The sequence below is a fragment of the Aythya marila genome (assembly GCF_965140915.1).
Source record: "Aythya marila genome assembly, chromosome: 2".
NCBI classification, from domain to species: domain Eukaryota; kingdom Metazoa; phylum Chordata; class Aves; order Anseriformes; family Anatidae; genus Aythya; species Aythya marila.
This window is the reverse complement of record NC_139043.1, coordinates 78,783,400-78,802,658: the sequence shown is the minus strand read 5'-3', so window position 1 is coordinate 78,802,658 and position 19,259 is coordinate 78,783,400. Positions and strand designations below refer to the sequence as shown.

Below are 19,259 nucleotides of genomic sequence, written 5' to 3'. Positions count from 1 at the left end.
CCTCTCCCCGGTGAGCCAGGGAGGTTTTGTGGGGCTGAATATGCTCGGGCAACCCCTGGCCTGCAAGGTTTGGCAGCCACCTCTGCTGTGGCTCACTGGTCTGAGGTGTGGGGAGGATTGGCCTGATCGCTCTCGGCATCCAGCTCTGCCCTGAGTTTTTGAGGCAATTTGCTGTAGGTGGACCTCACAAAAAGGGCGAGGAGCCCCTGAAGGGTACGCTGTCTCAGTGTACGCTGTCTCCAGGGATTGAGCGTAGCCCCAAGCGAGGAGCCTGTGTGAGCACCTCCTTTTCCTACTATGTGTCTGAAAGCCACTGAGAAACCAGGCGGCCTGCTCCTGTGCCAGGGCTGGGGTTGAGGCAGGTTGCCTCCTGGATACACTGATTTCTAGGAGGCTACAAAGGGATAGGCTTTCAAAGATTATCATCTTAAATTGCAGAGAGGCCCTGAGGAGAACAAGAGAAGGGTCTGGCTGTGTCACTGCTGCCGTGCAGGCTCAGCCCTGCTATGCAGTGGAGTTGGGCACCTGACCCCTGAGAGGCCTCCACCAGCGGCACTGGGGATCAGCGCTCCCTGAAATTCTGGCCTCCTCTGCTCTGAAAACCCATCTGAGCTGCAGTGCTGGGCACCTGTAAACCATTAGCTGCCTTGCCCTAAGCCTGCGAGCGTGTGGTGCTCCCCACTGCAAAGGTGTCCTTCCCAGTGCTGCGGGACACCGCAAATCCTGCATTTATGTCATCGTGCTTATATGTGTCTCATGCTCTGGAATCTTACTACTCTCTTTATTTAACTCTCTTGGAGTAATGAATTCCAGGGATTAATTTTTAATCCCTTTTAATTTTCTGTTTATTAACTTTTTTCCCTTGTCTCTTCATGTTTTAAAGTAAATTGGAGCCGTTGTTTAGTTTTCAAACTGATTCACGAAAAATTCGAGGGGAGAGGAGGAAGGAAATAGATCCATGCCTGTAATTCTAGTATTAAATACAGTTTCAAAATAAAATACATTAGATTAGTTATTTATGAGGTATATTAAAAATAAAAATTCTTCTTTCCTTGGCACAGTGCCATAGGCCATATCCCTACTTTGGGTCCAAGAGGTGCTCCTAGCTCCTGGAATTGGGTATGTCCCATGGCTGCCCCTTAGAGTTTTCTCTAACTAGCCTCTCCTAGATCACTGGATTTGAAGAGTAGCCACTGTATAGGTTTGACAACCAACAGAAAGAGTGAGTGGTGCATAAGTCGTACGTAGAGAAAATTGTTCTGGCCTGAGACTATGGCATCTTCCCTGCCCCCATCCTTGGACAAAAATTACTTCGCTTGGCAAAGAAGATAAGCACACCCATGGAAAGACGTGATTAAACTGTCACCTTTTGGTGATGTCTTTAACAACCCTGGTTGAGTTGTTTATGAAAAAAAAAAAAAGTTATAAACCCTACTTTTCAGGCCATTAGAATGATAATTGATTTTCATTTATTTTTGCATTCAAGGCTTGAATCTGAAAGGGGGTTGGGGTGAAGGGAGCCAAAAAAGCATGAGAAATTACTTCCTCTGGCAGAATACCAGCATTGTCCATCTGTAAAGTATTTTCCAAATGACTTATCTAATTCTTGCAACATCCTGATGAGGTAGGCATTATTTCCCCACTTTACAGATAGCAAAACTGGGCAGAGAATCAGTCAGAAGACACCCTGGCAGGGGAGTTTAGGACATAAAAGCACTCCTTCCTCCTTTGCGCTTGCTTCTTTTGACTCAATGGGTGGCAGTCACCTTGAGGTTACAGCTGCCCTCCTGCATGTGGGAACAGGCAGAAGTAGATGGATATGAAAAGCCTGACTCCTACCTCCCCAGCACAGTGGCCTTCACCACTGAACTGCGGTGCACGTGGAAACTATCACAAGTACAAAGAAAAGCACAGCTATGTTCTGCTCCTTCCTCTAAATTGTGGTTCAATCTGGAGTTGGATTAGATGACTTGTTCCATATCACAAGGCAAGTCTGGGTCAGAACTGGGAAACCACTTAAGAACTGGATTGGGGTTACTGACCACACACATATGCACACACATCTCTCCAGCAATGCTAGGTCAGAAGAATATATACATAGCAGTCAATGAACTATATATATGTGTTTCTATGATTCAGTGCATTGGGGGCAATGGCAAGTTCTGAAAAAAAACACTTGGATTTAAATGACCATTAGGCCTCACTACCCTCCTCATGAGTAAAATGCATTTGTTTTTTTCTCAGCTGACTCTACTTGTATAATAAACCTTCATTCCATCACCACTACTTTTGACTATAATACATAGGTTAAACTAGGGTACCTCATTACATTGGGATGTGCAATACACAATCGACAGAGCAGTCGTCTGAGCTGAATAATCTGAATACAAGTAAAAAGAGCAAGTGAGCTTAAACAGTAATATACTCCAATTTACAATATAAGCAGAACAAGTAAAAATATTGCTCCCCATCTGATCTTTTTTTTTCCCCTCCACTACTGCTGTGCCTGTAAGGTTGGCTTAGTAAACCGGATGCACTAAAAAATAAGAAGTTTGCCTCTTGGAAGCTCATAAAATGATATTAGAAAAAGTTTTCTGACAGCTGATCCACACAGACTGCAGTCATTAGACAACTGGAACCGGTTGGATAGAGAACCCTTTCACAGAGCTGTGGAGAAATAGAAAGAAATAGCCACTTCACATATCTCAATGCTGTTTCTGAAAATGAGGGAGGAAAAAAAAAAAAAGGCAACATATTAAGAGTCTTTGTCACTGTCCATCGTGCCATACATATCTGCCAGCTTTTTAAACCGTGGCCCCCAGTCACTGAGGTAATCATAGTCCTGATCTCCGTCCGTGGTCACCGACTCCAAGGAGCTGAGAGACTCTGCCACAGAACCATTACCTTCGTATGCGTAGGTTGCTAACGAGTCATACGGGGGGGCCGCTGGATCTGTATCGTTTTCCTTTAACCTTTGGTTAATGAAATCTCTGACATCCGTGTTATCTCGTGCTGTCGCAGTCCGCCGTGGCATAAAAAGCGTTTCTGGCACAATGTCTCTGCGCAATTTATTATCGTCTATGGCTTCGGGATTCCTCAGCGTGCCGATATCGAATGCCTGGGTGTCTTCCTCTCCACCACCTTCATCATTATAACTGACAATGTTGTCTCTGATGTCTTCTTTGGAAATAATCAAAGGCTCTTTTTTCCGCTGCCGTCTCAGTGCTGCAAACAGCACCACTGTAACTAGAAATAAACCAACAGGGGGAGAGGAAGGGAAAAGTTAATCCCCAACTCCATTAAAACCCAGGCGAAATGCTGCACCAGTGCTTACATTTCAAGTTTTTCTAAGATGTTTAGCAAAACTGCAGACGTACACATCCAACTTTTAGACTGTGTTCTGTCTGTGAGTACTGTGAGAGATGGGGTGGCATGGGTGGGTACGAGATGAAAGGAGATGTCAAGCTTGCAAGAAGTGGAGTGTCTTTCTGTCAGTAGGCATGTTTTTACCGGAGTCAAACAGCAACTTCATTGCTTGGGGAACAGAATTAGTTTCAGGAGAGCTGGGAAGGGAGAAACACCTTCCCCAAAACAACCAACCTGCAGTGCTATGTATCTTGGACCTCTGGGATGAAATGAAACCTGTGCTGTGGACTATGCTAGTATCTACTGGGCTATGATAAAAGGTTAGCAAAGCTGCTCTTCAAGATCAGTAAATCTTTCCTCCTCTGGAAACGTTTGGAATATGGAGTCTCAGCCAGCAGAAAGTCCAAGCTGTATTAACTTTCCTGGCATGCTTTTACAATGGATGCCACATTAAAAAGTCTGTAGCTTGCCTTAAAAATTACATAGCTTAAATCTTAAAGCCTGCCAACATACAGCAATGGTTTTGTTTAATCTGACAGGGATGAGATTTCTCAAACAGATATCTTATGCTTTTCATTCTAGTTTGTGTAAATTTATACATTTAAATTACAGAGAGGGCAGGAATTCTATCCAAGCCCCCGATTTAAACTTAAGTATTTTTACTCAATAATGATCCATGGTACTGTTGGAGAATTGTGCTATGTTCAATGTTTTATTTCCTTTTGAAGCTAATTTCAAATTTCTTAGCTGGATTCTGTCTTAAAATGGTAAATGACTGAATATTTACAAATGAACAGCAGCAAGAAGCAGGGATGTATTACTACTATCACTGTTGCTTTGGTAGTCTGAGGTCCACAGTGCCCAGTTTTCAGCTCTGCTTGCAAACTCTGAGAAAAAAGACAAATCTTGCTCTTTATAGTTCTTTCAGAGCAAAGCAAAGCAAATCAGAAAACGCCTGAACTCATTGATATGAGACGATAAGGTGGATCAAAGTTATCTTTCATGTCAGCTGTATTTCTAAAACTGTATTTCTAAAATGGTATGAGTCAAAGCACAGTAACTTTAAGACTTTTTTTTTTTTCCCTGCCTGCAGTCCCTTCCTTGTTTGTAACTCTGTTAAGGGCAATACTAAGGACTAAGGATATACCCAATGCAAAATTTAACTCCATAGAAACTTAGTTTCACCTCACAGACAAAAAGCTGGCTGTTGCCCCCCCCTCCCCCTTTTTTTTTTAATGTTTAGTTTGTTTGTTTTTGTTTGTTTGTTTGTTTGTTTGTTTTCATTTATTTATTTAATTCTCTTCCCTGGAGAATTGCTTAGATCTACATGCTCTCTGCAGGTGTGCTCAAGCATGCTGTGAAAGTGCCTCATACTCTTTCTCTACGTTGACTGTAGAGGGATCCTGAGATGATAAGGTAAAATAGTCTAATTCTTACTATGTCTTTACCACAAGAATTGTCTGTTGTATAATACAAGTCAAAAGGAAATAAGTAATGTGGTGAAACTGGAAGAATGAGGAAGACTGGTTCAGATGGTGAAAGCCTCAGACTCTCACCCCAGCGATGACGATTTACTTATGGGGTCACATAAATGCCCTAACTTGAGCGATGCTTCTTTGTGCTGCTGTGCAGTAAGGGAGAAGCCTTGTCTTTAAGAGCATAAACCTTTGACCCTACTCAGGAAACTGGGTCTATGTGAGAGAACAATGATAGCTGAGGAAAATTTTGGAGAACTTGAAAAATACAGTCAATTTTGAATGGGCTCCTGTAACAGTGAGGGGCAGAATTATCTGAGAAAGCATAGGATTGATAGTTTTTATGTGAAAGGGTTTCTAAAGTATCTCATTAGCAAAAAAAAAAAAAAAAAAAAAAAAAAAAAAAAAAAAGGTGTTACACAGAATATGCTAGGCAACTGGAACTTGCAGGGAAAAAAAAAAAGAAAAAAAAAAAAAAAGATGTTATATGTTAAAGTACATCACCTTTATTTGTATGTCAGTTTTTAGCAATATCTGAGGCCTCCTGATAAGCTGCTAGGCTTACTCAATCTGAAAATAAACCCAGCACTTTACAGGCACTTTTTGTTGCTGCTAAACTTTAAACTGTGGTTCAGGTCTGCCCAGAGTATTGTTTTTCTCTCAGTAGTGGTTGCACATGCAAACCCTGCAACCAGCCTGAAAATAGAAAATTATATAGCTGAGTTAATTGAAAATCTGCTTATGGTGCATGGTGGCGTGAGCAGTAATTGACATAAAGTGCTGCTTAGCACACAGAATCAATTATTTTCGATTGACATAAAACAGGAAATCGTTTAATGTCAGATTGATATTAATGAGTACAGTTGTATTAACTAGTGCAAGACTATCTGCAGCACTAGATTTCTTTTTCTGGAAAGGAACTTGATGCAAATTGAGCTCTATCTTTAGAGGCAATGATAAAACGTTTTGAAAAATAAATTTAATGACAAATTAAGAGCACGATTGTTATTGTGGGAATCTGTTCTGAAGAGGTGATAGTGCTTATTTGGGCAAGCCATGACTAGGTTGTTAAAGCCTGAGTGTCACAACATGTCTTTGGCTTATCACTGGAGAGGGAAGTCATTTGTTAACAGTAACTAATGATCAGGGTGATTCTGCAGTGGTGATAAGCATGTCTGAGGAAGATACAAGCATGGCAGAAACAAGTGAAATCACTGAGGAAACATTTTCTCCTCTGCTTGTCCCTACTGCTACAAAATTGGTCTGACTCCCTTCTTTCCTGGCCAGATGCTATTGGTGACTAATAAAGTCTTCCTGAGGACTGACTGTGGTGTGTTGGACGGTTCTCCTCAGACTAACAGGTTATGGCTAATGGCTGTTGGATAGATCTTCTCCGTTTGCTGAACAAGAGGGATGGAAGTTGCCTAACAGGAATGTGAGAGATGTTGCAAACTGGCCTTATTTTTTAAATTAAAAAAAAAAAAAAGAAAAAGAAAAAGAAAATAAAAGGTGACCACCTGTAAGTGCTGTGGCCAGATATCTGCACATCCTTGAGATGTGAGAGTGTGCCTTAGTAGCCACCTTATTTCAGCGTCCTTTTCCAGAAGACCAGAAAGACTGAGTGTGACTCGTTTCCCCTTACGTTAGACAGGGCAACTTAATTGGTTAAAACCAAGCTATCTCGCCTCTTTCTATGGTCAACAGTAAGAGTCATATTCACCCTGCAGAGGGTAATTAGTCTCGTCCTCCTCAGATACCAGTAACGGGATGGGATGGATGGCTTTCTAGAGGTGCCTGTCTCTTTCCCTTGAGCAGAGGGTAGAGCTCAGCTACCTCATTTTGATTGGACATGTCTAGCTTTTAGACAGGGAAGATAAGGTGGGATGTATTCTGTACACACTACAGAATATATCACACATATCCAGCATCCCTCAAAGGATGACATACAATAATAAAAATGCAGGATAACACACAAATGCCTCTGCTTTGCTCTTGCCCTAGCCTTGGTATAACCACTTGCAGCAATGCAAAATAAGTCCCTGTCATCTGTGACACCGATTGCTTTGATCTGGCAGGCTTACCCTCTTCCCCCTTGTGCCATTTCTTTTGAGGTGAGCCTTTTGAATTTCTTGTTTGTTCTGAAAGTGTTAAGAAGAGAAACCTTCATTTTTTGTTTGTTTGTTTGATTGATTGTTTTGTGAAATGCTCAAACCCAATTCAACTGTGAAAGCAACAAAATGCCACTGAGCCACTTACCAAGTAATATAATGATACAGAGAAGAATGGCAATAAGAGCCCCAGTGCTAAGACCGGTAGGATGAATCAAGGCTTCTGCATTACAGGACAGCATTTTTCCTCGATGGTCACAAGCACATACTCGAATAGTCACTGTTTCAGTGCTGCTCTGGATAGGGTAGTCATTGTCTGATATTACCACTGGCAAGAGGTAGGTACTCATTTCATGCCGGCTGTACCTGGTTTTTCGGGTGAAAATCCCTGCTGTGTTATCTGGAAACACAAAACACACATTTTATACTCATCTGAAGACTGAAAGCAAGGGTGAGATAATAAAGAAAGGTCTTCCTAGAAATTCACCTCTGTTGTCCTGGAGTGTAAAGTTTGAGCTGCTGGCTGCCTCAGGAGCTAAGGAGAATGAAAACTGGTGTCCACTGTAAGAGTCATCTTTATCAACAGCACTTAATGTTTGTATCAGCTGAAACAATAAGAACAAAATTATCTTTGAAGTCAGTGGACCTTACATTTATTTATCTACTGTAGGATTGTAAAGTGATATAACTGTTTTTTTTTTTTTTTTGTCTGTTTGTTTGTTTTATTTGTTTTGTTTTGTTTTCCTGCTTTAAGGCAGCTGACGTTGCCATGTTGACCTTAACAAAAGTGATCCATGTGCTACTGATGCTGTTTCAGATCATCAGGCTATTGTATCCCATACCGTTAGCCAGTAACATAATGAATCTGAAAGCTGGCAGGGAAATTGCATTGACATAGAGAGCAGGTTTGGGTTGATGCCACTCCAGCTGGGTAGGAAATCTTTGCATGTGACAGGCAACAGAAATGACAGGTGAGACAGTCCAAGCTGGCTACGTGTTCATCTAACCAAATCCCCCATCACAGGAACTGTTTGGCTGACTCTTTCAAATTATTTGCTACTTTGAACCATTTAGTAATGGGACTGGTAGAGTGAGAGTTATCTGGCAGAAAATAATTATCTCAGAGACAGGACCTGTAACAGTTTTTGAAGGAGACAGTGGAGGTGCCTGAATATAACAGAGAATCACAGAGGGAAAATGAATCAGAGATAACAAGGCACAGTACGGAAAACAGGTGTAAAACACAGTGTCACATTAGCTGCAAGAATACTAAGCGTAATCAGGTACTGTGCAGCCACTGTTTAGTTTAATTTTGCAAAACTGACAGTTTGATGCAATGCAAAGTATATCTCCTGATGAGGTGATGCAAGAGTAGTAGAAAAACTCAATTCATTTGGAATATTTTCTTAGTACAAGCACGCAACACACCTGTTCTGCCTTTGCATTTTCACAGACGAAGGTCTCATAAAACATGGCAAACTCTGGAGCATTGTCATTTACATCCAAAACCTTAATGAACACTGGGACACGGCTGCTTTGTTTTGGGTTGTCTGAAATGATAAAACCAGAAAGAACAGAGATTTTATTTAGCCTAGCTACTGACCCAGTGCAGGAGAAGAAAAGGACAGACTTGGGGCCTCATTGCCTTAATTCTTTTCTCATTCATTATATTCTCCTGATTCCTGTGGAATGAATTATGGGGTGAATTCGACAAAATCATGCTCTATCACCACACTGATTCTGTGTAAGCTACACAGTTAAGATTGGATAGGATTTTAAGGTTTGCAAATTCCTTTTTTGAACATTCCAAGTATGATTATGAATGTATGTTTCATATATATATACACACATACAAACCTAATAATGGAATTAAATTAAATCTGTGTATTAGCCTAACTGATACAGTTTGGTGGTAACAAATTTCCCAGAACTTACTAACTTCCTTATCTCTGAAACGGGACGACTGAACAGTCATGAAAGATGGGCTTGTGTTTTTGTTCCCTCTCCATGCATAATAGACAATATTCCCTCCCCTGCAATCTCCCAACAAAGTTCCTTAAGCTACCATCACTACTCTTATGATAAATAAATAATAACTGCTGTTGTGATCACAGGTATTTTCTAACCTGCCGTGGATTGATTTGGCTACTATTCTAGAGTTGATATTAAAATGTACCAGCTGAAGAACACCAGCACTATGTAAAATCTGCAGGTATCTATATGTAAACTTTTCTTTTACCTTTAAGAACTAGATAGGATCAGGAGATTGAAACTGGCAAGGATATATCTGACCGTAAAATACTGATAAAAATATTGTTAACTTCACATACAAAAATGGAAACATTTGGAAATACAGCACATTGTATAGACCATTCCTCTTTCTGTTGGACTACAGAGGAGAGAGGTTTTTGTCAAAAAAATAGTCAAAATAAGGAAAGAAAGGCAATGGGCAGCAACCTTGCCTGGGAGGCGTGAAAGAGAAAATAGGCATGATTCTGAGGCAAAGGGACACTTTGCAGTGACCGGTGGCTCCTAAAAGAGTAAGACCTGCCAACAAACCAATTGGTCATCACCAATCAAGAGGAAAACGAGATTTTTTTTCCAGGAATTTACATCAATGTCCTTTGTCCTCCACATCACACAAATATGATCCAAACCAGCTAACCTAGACATAACATACCCGCCTTAGTGGCTGTGGGAGTGCAAGAGTGAAATTGGAGGGAATGAATGGGACTGAAATGAGTTTTGTTTAAAATAAATACCTAGCCCCTTCCTTTCATGAGGACTTGCACTGCATTTTGCTACATTCATTTCCAACCCATGTAAATATAGTTTATTAAAACATTTTAACATATTATCCAAGTGAAAAAATAGTGGAATAAAGTACAGATCTGTGAGTCCACATGCTTCTACAAACATTCATTATAGTAACTTGTTGAGTTAAGCCTTAATAAAAGCCCTATTACTGTATTTATCAAACTTTTATAAATTTGAAAATGCCTTCTCCAAAATTGGCGCTGTATATTTGTATTACAGAGCTCAGTCATTTGGACAAAATACTGCACTTTAAAGCTCCACAGGCCCATTGAAGTTAATATGATTCCATTAGGCATAAAACACTTTCTAATATAAACCATCGGGCTAAATTCATTCAATGTATAAAATATCAGTTTATGTACAATATAGACTAGGCTGAATTTTATGGTAAAATACATCAATATAAATGTTGAATTTTTATAATAGGTGGAAATCAAATGTATTCATTTGAATTTGCAGGACTACTTGGAGGACTATTTATAAGAGTATACCTTTCTAACAAATGCATTTAAATATATAGCCAAATGCATTTCTTTTCCTCCCAAGAATTACAATTTCTTTCTTTCCTGCCTTTTTTTTTTTTTTTTTGGAACTGTTCATTACATATTTTCATTTTACTTCTTCAAGGTGCTTAAGATCCCTACAATTGAAAATGATACTACAATAAACAGTAGCAGTATAAATACTACATGCTCTACGGACAGGGGCCTTCTTTTATGATTTCATGGCAATATGGGTTGAAAGATATTTATGCATCGTTAAGTTCTTTTTGTTTCTTTCAAATTATTTTTGCAAATGAATTGGTGTAGATTAATTTGTTTGCATTATCCTTTCATTACTACTGAGCTCCATCTCCAACAAAAATGTCCACCATATGAAAGAGACACATCTGCTTAAATCTATTCTCCTCTGTAGTGTTATGTTTTGTTTAGCCAGCAATCACACCACTAAAGATTTTTTTTTTTTTTTTCTGAATGCAGCCTCAACGTCCTGCCAATGTTTGACTTAACTTTAAGTGTTAAGTAAAGAATATTTATTATAAAATGCTCTCAGAATTGTCTCTGGCGAATTGGCTGTGATTCGGCATCTGAGAGTCAGAAGCCCTGGGATCTGAGCTTTATTAACAGTTTCCCTCAGAGTGTGGCAGATGTAGTGAGCCTGTCTTTCACCAAGTATTTGTTTGCAACACCAAGAGCATGATTCTTAGGGCTGCTGAGCAACTGCAGCTCATGCTGGTGAAAACAGAGAAGATTAAAAATGCAGCTAGCTATGCTTACTGGCAATTTCAGAAAATTCAAAGCAAAACAACTTCTGCATTTCCATTTATTTTCTACTGTCAAATGAAATTATGAACAGTCAGCACTGAAAGATGTTTCTCTTCATGACTACTATTATTATTATTTATTTATTTATTTACTTTTTTTTTTTTTAAAAAAAAAAAAAGGGAGCACACATCTCTCTGAGTGCGTGTACTGCCTGTAACTTGACTGGCTATTTCTTTTAGCTAACTTCAGTGAAATATACCTGGAGTTCGATGTGATGGGGTGTCACTGAGTGCAATTAATGGTTAGCTCTAAGTTAGTGGAATGGGAAGTAGCTAGCTTTGCTAGAAGTGACTGGTTTTAGCCAGGAGCATTAAGCAGTGGTATTTTCCAGTCTAGTCTCTTGAGACTAAAATTAGTGTGGTAGCCTGGATCAGACCAAGGCTCATTTCAAGAGTAGCTGAATTTCAGCCAAGAAAATTGCCTTTGGAAGGCATCTACCCCAGTTACGCCAAATTCGGTCTGGGCTCAGTGATGCACAGCCTGGGAAGCAGCTTGTTGCAGCCTGGAAGGTTTCAGACTAAAGAGGAATTGTAATTAAGACATAAACCTGTGTCAGACACAAAAGGTTTATTTGAGAGCATTTGGCCCAGGAGGTCTGCCCTTAGGGGAGGAGTCAAGGACTGAAATGGGTATTTCATATAGATGCTAACTTGGTTTTCAGGTAGTATACAGTTTGCTGTAGTGTATATTATTTCAATTCCACTGGGATCAAAGCAAGTGAGCTTGCTAAATATTCTTGCTATTCTGTCCTTTTCAGGTGTTTATTTTTTCACTTCTCTTCTACCCATGAGCTCAGTCTGTACTGCACAACTCTTGACCCTAGATCACTCCTTCAAAGACTTAACAGAAACACAAACAACTGGCTAAGTCAGCCAGAAGTCAGAGTGTTTGGTATGCTAAAACCACATACCTAGCATAAAAAGGTGCAAGCTTTCAAAAGAAGGGGAAAACTATTTAAAAAACATAATTCCTGTAGGCTCTAGTGCACTACTCTCATACAACTCCATCTGCTTGCCTCACTAGTTTTGTATCACTTCAGTTTTCAGCTTTAAAAAGACCTAAAGAACAAAGAAAACTGGAGTGAAATACCCCTTCGTTACACTCTTCTCGCCATAGTGAGAACTGCAGCTGAGTGAGCCATACACACGTACATGCAAAATGAGAAAGTAGAACTTGTATTTCTCTCAGATCATGTTTAAAAAAAGAAAGTCATTTAGCTTCTGCACTGTACAAAGACTCTGGGACAGTCACAGAACTGGTGGCAACATTAGATCTACCATTCCACTATGCTTCACAGTCATAGGCAACGGCTAGCATGCACATCTTTATCTAGATCCCTGGCAATTCAGCTCTTAAAATAAACGCGATTATTAGCAGTACCACAAGATGACTGTTTTCTGAGCAGTCCTAAACTAAGCAACAGACCAACAGACAAATTTGTGATACGGGTTGTGAATTCAAAGGACATTAAAAAAATGGCTATTAGTGATCAGAAAACATAGCATAGTTGCCTTCCTCCCTGCTCAGCTAAGTTACCTCTTGATGTGCGGTGTCCCTAGTAAACATAAAGCTGCAGACCACCTCCTCCAGAGTTTCAGCTTCTTCATTAGTATTGAGTGGACTATCCATATAACCTGACATCTGTCCAGCCGTGCTTTCCACACACTCAGCTAGAAAGCTAAATTCATTACATCAGGGACAGCAGTGGTATTTAGGTTTGACTTACTGATCTCTGCTGCTATTACTGTAATGTTGTGCCATAGCAGTGTTTCCCGGTCAAGGGGTTTTGAAGTAAATATCGAACCGTTTCCTGAATCGATGTTGAATACTCTGTCCATATCAGTGTGTCGATCGACAGAATATCTGCAAATACAGAGAGAGGGGTTAGGAGAATGCTTTCCTTTTAATTTCTATCTTCTTTAACCATTTTCTAAGACTAGACATAAAACACCCAGTAAATGGGGTTGCCTTTTGTTTTCAGCGCAGTCTTCAGCATCGTTATATATTCACTCAAAGAGCTTGTTCTGAGCTTCTGGATAATGGCACATTGGAGGTTTGATTTAGAAGGTGGGGCATTGTCACTGAATAAATGAATTACTGTGGAATTTACATACCTCGGAGAATCATCAAAGCTTTGTTTTTAGTAAGAAATGTGAAGTCTGTGCCCTGAAAGATAGGAAGTTTATTTTGAGGCTGAGTTGTCTTTCCCATTATCAAACCCTCTTTTCATGGTTTGATATCTCAACTGTTCCACATCATTTCTGATTTAAGATTTGACAGCTGGGGCGCGTTCCTGCCTTTCACTTCCCAGTGTTTAAAAAGACTGCCCCCCAAAAAAAACAAGCTGGCATGGAACAGAGATTCCATAGTGCCTCTCACATGCAGGTTTGCAGTAATTCATTAAAACTAATGTGCTCAGCCCCGCTTGATGGTATCTAGATGTGAAAATGAATGCTAACAGGCTCTGGAGGAGCTCAGAGCTTAAATACAGATGCAATTTTCAATCTGAACTTTTTTTTTTCCTGATGAACTGAATCCAACTTTAAATGTGAACACTCCAGTTCATGAGACAGTGTCCTACTATCCTGATCCAGATGCTTTTGCTTCATTTCATCTCTCATGCAAATTCTTGCATAAATTATGATGTTGCTAAAGCAAGAATACAACTGCATTATTCTGCTTTTGTTTCTAGCTTGAATGTGTGCTGACACAGTCCAGGGCAGAGCCTTATGAAGCCCAGTGTCCTCCCTTGGTCTCCTTGCAGGCCACATCGGTGGAGGCAAGGAAGCTACAGCTATCCCTTGTGTCTAGTCCAGGATAAAGACATGACTGAGCTGGCATGCAGTCAGATGAAAACTGGGCCAGGAGAATGACAGGCAGAGTTCATTGTCACTACAGAACTGCGGGGAAGGCAGAGGGTGAAAAAAATTTCCACTCCCTGCTCTGCCCTAGGAGCAGCTGTGTGACATGTCCCTTACTCTGCACAGATTTCCCAGGGCCTGTGTAGCGTTTCTTAACTTCTGAGAATAATCTTGTATGGAGGCAGAAGAGAATAGAAGAGTCCAGCTGAAATGTGATTTTAAGAAAGGTTTATATTAAAAAAAATAACTTGCTAATTATTTTGTAACTGCATGTTTTCCCTTTTCAAATAAAACATACAGAAAAAGGGATAGAGTATCCACATCAAATTAGACTGGTCTTATTCTAAAATAAGAACTTAGTGTCTAGTACCTTCCTAAACAAAATTATTGTAGGTATTCATTATTCTTTTATCTTTTTACACATGAAGTTCCTATGGAAGCAACCAAATGAGATTCAAAGGTACTCGCACAGCAAACTTTTTTTTTTTTTTTTTTGGTAGGACTTGCATAGGCATGCCTTGTTAGTTGATTTAGTCTTTATTCTTCCTGTCATTTGACTAAAAGTGTCAAAATTTTAGCTGCACAAAGTCAACTGTGGTGTCAACCTAGTTCCTTTATGCAGCATTATAGCATTACCATCAGCTTGAACAGAGCATGTGAGAAGGTACGTAATAGGCAGCGCTGAGTGATGGGACAGCTCCAGCAAACCATGTCATTGTGTCCAAATCTAAATATTACACATGAGTTTGTTGACTTAGCTGAAATGTTTGATGGAAACTAGTTTACACCAAGCAGTCTGACTCTCTTATATTTTGACAAAGTAAGTATTTGATATGGTAAACATTTCATTTTAACTTTCATTCAGGCTTTTATATGATATTATGTTGGTATTTTGTGAATTAATTTTTTTTTTCAGAGATTCTTCAGATCTTTTCCATACCTTTCAGCTGAAATACTTCAGTATTTCCACTTCACAGTATATCTAGATTTTTCATTCTTATTTGAACTGAAAATATCAGGACTTTCCATAGATTATCTGTTCCAGCAAACTGCAATAGTATGTTTCAGGCTCTTATTCAGCAAGATATTTAAGTAAGCATCTAGCTGTAGGCATGAGTTGTCCATTTGTTGTTTTCTTTCTTCAATTATGCCATCACTTATTCTTCATATTATGAATGAACTTAAAATTTCTTACAGCCTTAGCATATTTTATTGCTTTGTCATATTGCAATCACTATCACTACTTTGTAAAATTGCCCAGTTCAATTGCATCTGTTGTAAAGTTTCTGAATAAAATAAAAGCAAATGTTCTGGACTTTTTCTAAGGTTACCAGAGCTGTATACATTGAGGATTTATTCAGGATGTTAAGAATTAAAACATGTAAATCCCAATGAAACAATTTGTATATTTAGTCATTTGTGCAGTGGAAAGTTAAACTCAAAAAATAAAAAATAAAAAGAACCAGAGAGCAGCTTCTTAATGAAATGTTAATTTTATTTCTTCATATTCAAGAGAAAATACATACAAGGTCATTGCAGTTAAAGTATAGTCTAATTATACCATTAACCCTGATCTAGAAGGATGATTTTAATAAGCTAGACTGTCACTTCTGTTTCCCAGTTTGTATAATCCAGTCTCTTTTGATCAAGGACCGTTAATTATGTTGAATTGGTGGTGATTCTGACTTATGGATCATAACCTAGTAAGAATTAAGCAGACATCAAACTCGTTTTTATATTTATTTAATGAAATTACTCGTGCATATTTGTCAGATTTCAGACATTGTCCCTTACAAACGGTTATGAATTGACAAGCTAGGAAGTTAAAGGTATCTATAGAGATTCCATTCTCTCCTTGTACATAACAGGAAAAAGGAGAGAGTGAAAGAGAGACTCAAACACATGCAAATATGTTGTCAGTAAAATACACAAACAAAATTAAGCCTTACATTTGTTTGCAGTTCATTTTCATCTGGGAAACTTTAGTAAATCAAATCACAGCAGGGAGACAGTTCCAGTGACTGATGAACTTCATTATGCCTCTGAGGAGTTACTATAGCAAAAAAACTCAACTAGCAATTTAAAAAGATCTGATGTACAATACAGCAGTGCCAGCTGCAGCATTATTTTTCCAGTATGCAGTGGTTCCTAACATCATTTCTGTTTAGATCGAGCACAAGCAGAATGCAGAACTTTTTTTTTTACAATGCAGCTGGACAGTGGTGTGTTACTCGTGAGTGTATTAATGTCACAATGTATGGATGATTATTCAAACATAGCCAAACATCTATTGGTGTATTTTTGTATTGTTTTAATGTCATGTGGCAGCAAAGCTTAGTTATAAGACCTGGACTGATTCTCTACCAAAACACAGGTTGTGAATGATGAAGCACTCTTACAACCAGGGCAGGTGCCTGCCTCATATTCTGCTATTGCTTCATTGTCCCCTGATGCTCAGCAGCTTGCTGTCTAATGCAACCACAAGTCAGGAAGATTTGTGGGTCAGGAAGGGATGTGTGTGTGAATTTTTCATAATGCATTTTCATAATGATATTGTGAAGGTTTCCTTTAATGGAAGATCAAAGGGGCTTTCATCTAACAGAGTTAGGGCTCACTTTGTTTAAAAAGAGAAATCTTCACTCAAGTAGAGGAGAAAATGAAAGGTTTTCATTGTAATATCAACTGTCTAAAGATCTTATTTTTAACTGTCAAGGAAAATTGACAAGCAAGTGACAAGTCATATATATACAGTCTAATTGTATCTTCCCCGAAGCTCAGAGTGAAAATCAGTTTTAGCATCTCCACTGCATGACGGAAAAAAATCATCCTGTCAAAAAGATGCAGACTCAACCCCTGACCCTAAATTCTAGGAGATACCCAAGATATTAGCACCATAAAATTACATATATTGCAAGATAACATCTCACAGGCTACTAGTCTCTGCTGATTTCATTCCTCTCTTAAGATTTTCATATTTCTTCTTGCTGTGTTTATTTCGGTTACTCTAACCTCTTCCTCATTTTTCTTTCTCTACTCCTTTCACTTTGATTGTTGCTTGTTATTAGTGTATAAAGGAGACAAGTTTTCTGCTGCTCTGCATCAATTTTGACATCTCTACTAAATTTTGTTCAGTAATTATGCTTTAATATGCAGAGTACCTGTACAGCATTTAATCACTGCCCTTTGAAAGATAGGTAAGTTTTAGCACACACATTCATTTAATAGAAAAGAGCCAGTAGGCAACACTCAACAATGCACAGCACAATCCCTATCCACTGTAAATCACTTAACAATTAGGAGGTGGTGTTGGTGTGAAATGCAAATGGTTGTAGTTATCACTACAGGGAAGCAGGGAAGCATTCCCCTCATTCTCCAGTGCCATTAGATACAAAAAAGCAGTTTCATATGAAGACTGGAAGGGGCCTGGGTTTCACCTCAACCAATTTTGTCATTTTCATTGTAGCATACCCACTAAGACATGCTATAGAAGTTATCTGTTTTGTCCCTGGGATTCACCACAGTCAACAAAGTACTATGTTGCCCTTCATGTTACTATGCTCTGCTAATCCAGAACTTCCTATAATTCTTGCATGCTATGATGTAAATGAAAGCAAACCTTAATTAAAATTAGAAGGCTTAATCCTGAACAAGAACTCACGTGCAGTGCATTGCATGAGAACCGAAAACAGTTTCTGCAAGAAAGGGTTTTAGGCTTAGTTTCTTCATCTAAGAAATTATGGTGATAATATTTACCCATCTCACAAGATGAGCTGAGAGCTTAAAACTTATTTATGCTTCATAAGCATTGTAAGATATCTTGATGAAAGATGGTTGTTGCAGAAGTGCAAAGTATTGATGTATTGGATTTTTATTAAACCTGCATTGTTCTATTTTGATCTTAAGACTAACTATTGCATTTCCAAGATGTCCAGAGACATGCTAAAATTTGACCTGGATTTAATATTGCTGTATTTTTTATTTCCATCTCTTACTACCTTGTCAGTATCAATGAAATCTAATTAAAGCACACAGATATTTAAAAGTTCTTTCATGTTCTATCCAATATGATATAAGTACTGAAGTATGTTTTCAAATACCCACTGAAACAATGGATGTATTAATTTACCAAAAAAAAAAAAAAAAAAAGAAGGCTTTAGTTTAGCTACTCCAACCTTAACATTTCCTCTACTTCCTCTAAGACTAGTTTATTGATTCATGGCTAGAGCAATTTATGAGGTCCATAAGCCTGATTCTTTTCTTACTAAACTTACACTGATACAAGTGAGAACAGAGTCTGTGTACACGCCAAGCTGCTTTTAAGGCACTTCTGCTTGTGGTGTATAGAAGGTAAATGCAACCTCTCTTAAGCAGGTCTGGATGGACAGGAGAAGAAAGAGATGCTGAATCACTCCCCTGTCATACAGCCAAGAGGATGCACTGCACTGCACTGGAAAATGTTAGAGGCGGAAGAAGAACACTAACATCAACTTAGTGTTCTTTTGCAGTACACTCTCCCAAAGTAAAAAGAACATTACACAAATACACAAACATTACTTACTGAAGAGGCTAGTATGTAATTCAAGATGCAAGTGCCATGCAAACACCATCACACATACAAAGATAAGCTAAAGCGAGAGAGATCATTTACCATCTATGCTACTGCACATGCAAGCATATCTGAACAATTTCATTTTTAAAAGTGATTTTTTGTGTGTGCGCTGACATAAAAAAAAAAAAAAAAAAAGCAAAATCAAGACAGCAACGAAAGTAATAATGAGCTGAAATAGTCTATGCTTACTTGACAGGGTTCTTGGCAGCATCTGGATCTTGAGCTGTTACTGTTCCTATGACACTGTTTATTGGAACATCTTCTTTCACTTCAATTATATACGCTGGTCTGCTGAACACGGGTGGCTCATCTACATCCTCCACTTGAATTCTGACTGTAGCTGAGTCCTTGAATGGCCCCAAGTAGAGGAATCGAGGGTCCACATGAGTGTTGGTAGCTTCCACTTTCAGAATATACAAGTTTTTATTTTCGAAATCCAGTGCCTGGGAAGAGAAAGTAAAAGCTTGAGAGATGTGTGGGGACTGCTGTGGCTACCAGCCATATGAGCTAAATGAATGGGGGGTGTCATGGAGAGGCCTATGCTATGTAACAGGAGCCTGAACTGGGATTAACATGCCAGCAGAAAGGAGAAAGACTGGCCTCTTTGCCACCAATAAAAAAAAAAATAACAAACAAACAAACAAACAAAAACAACAACCACTTTTGCAGGGCATTCTGTGCCCAGAACTTCTGAACTC

The 19,259-nt window shown here is 39.0% G+C and overlaps 1 protein-coding gene across 1 annotated transcript in view; it reads right to left on the bottom strand.

Moving 5' to 3' along the window:
• Positions 1-2,755: 2,755 nt before the first annotated feature.
• LOC309875758 (cadherin-6) overlaps positions 2,756-19,259 on the bottom strand; it is a gene marked incomplete at its 3' end in the record, with an annotated part of 99,581 nt that continues 83,077 nt past the window's right edge. Inside the window, exons 7-12 of the mRNA XM_082755443.1 lie at positions 18,751-19,004; positions 12,818-12,954; positions 8,378-8,499; positions 7,437-7,554; positions 7,098-7,349; positions 2,756-3,246 (exon numbers count right to left, since the gene is read on the bottom strand). Of these exons, the coding sequence (XP_082611569.1) occupies positions 2,756-3,246; positions 7,098-7,349; positions 7,437-7,554; positions 8,378-8,499; positions 12,818-12,954; positions 18,751-19,004 (1,374 nt within the window). The remainder of the gene's footprint in view (positions 3,247-7,097; positions 7,350-7,436; positions 7,555-8,377; positions 8,500-12,817; positions 12,955-18,750; positions 19,005-19,259) is intronic.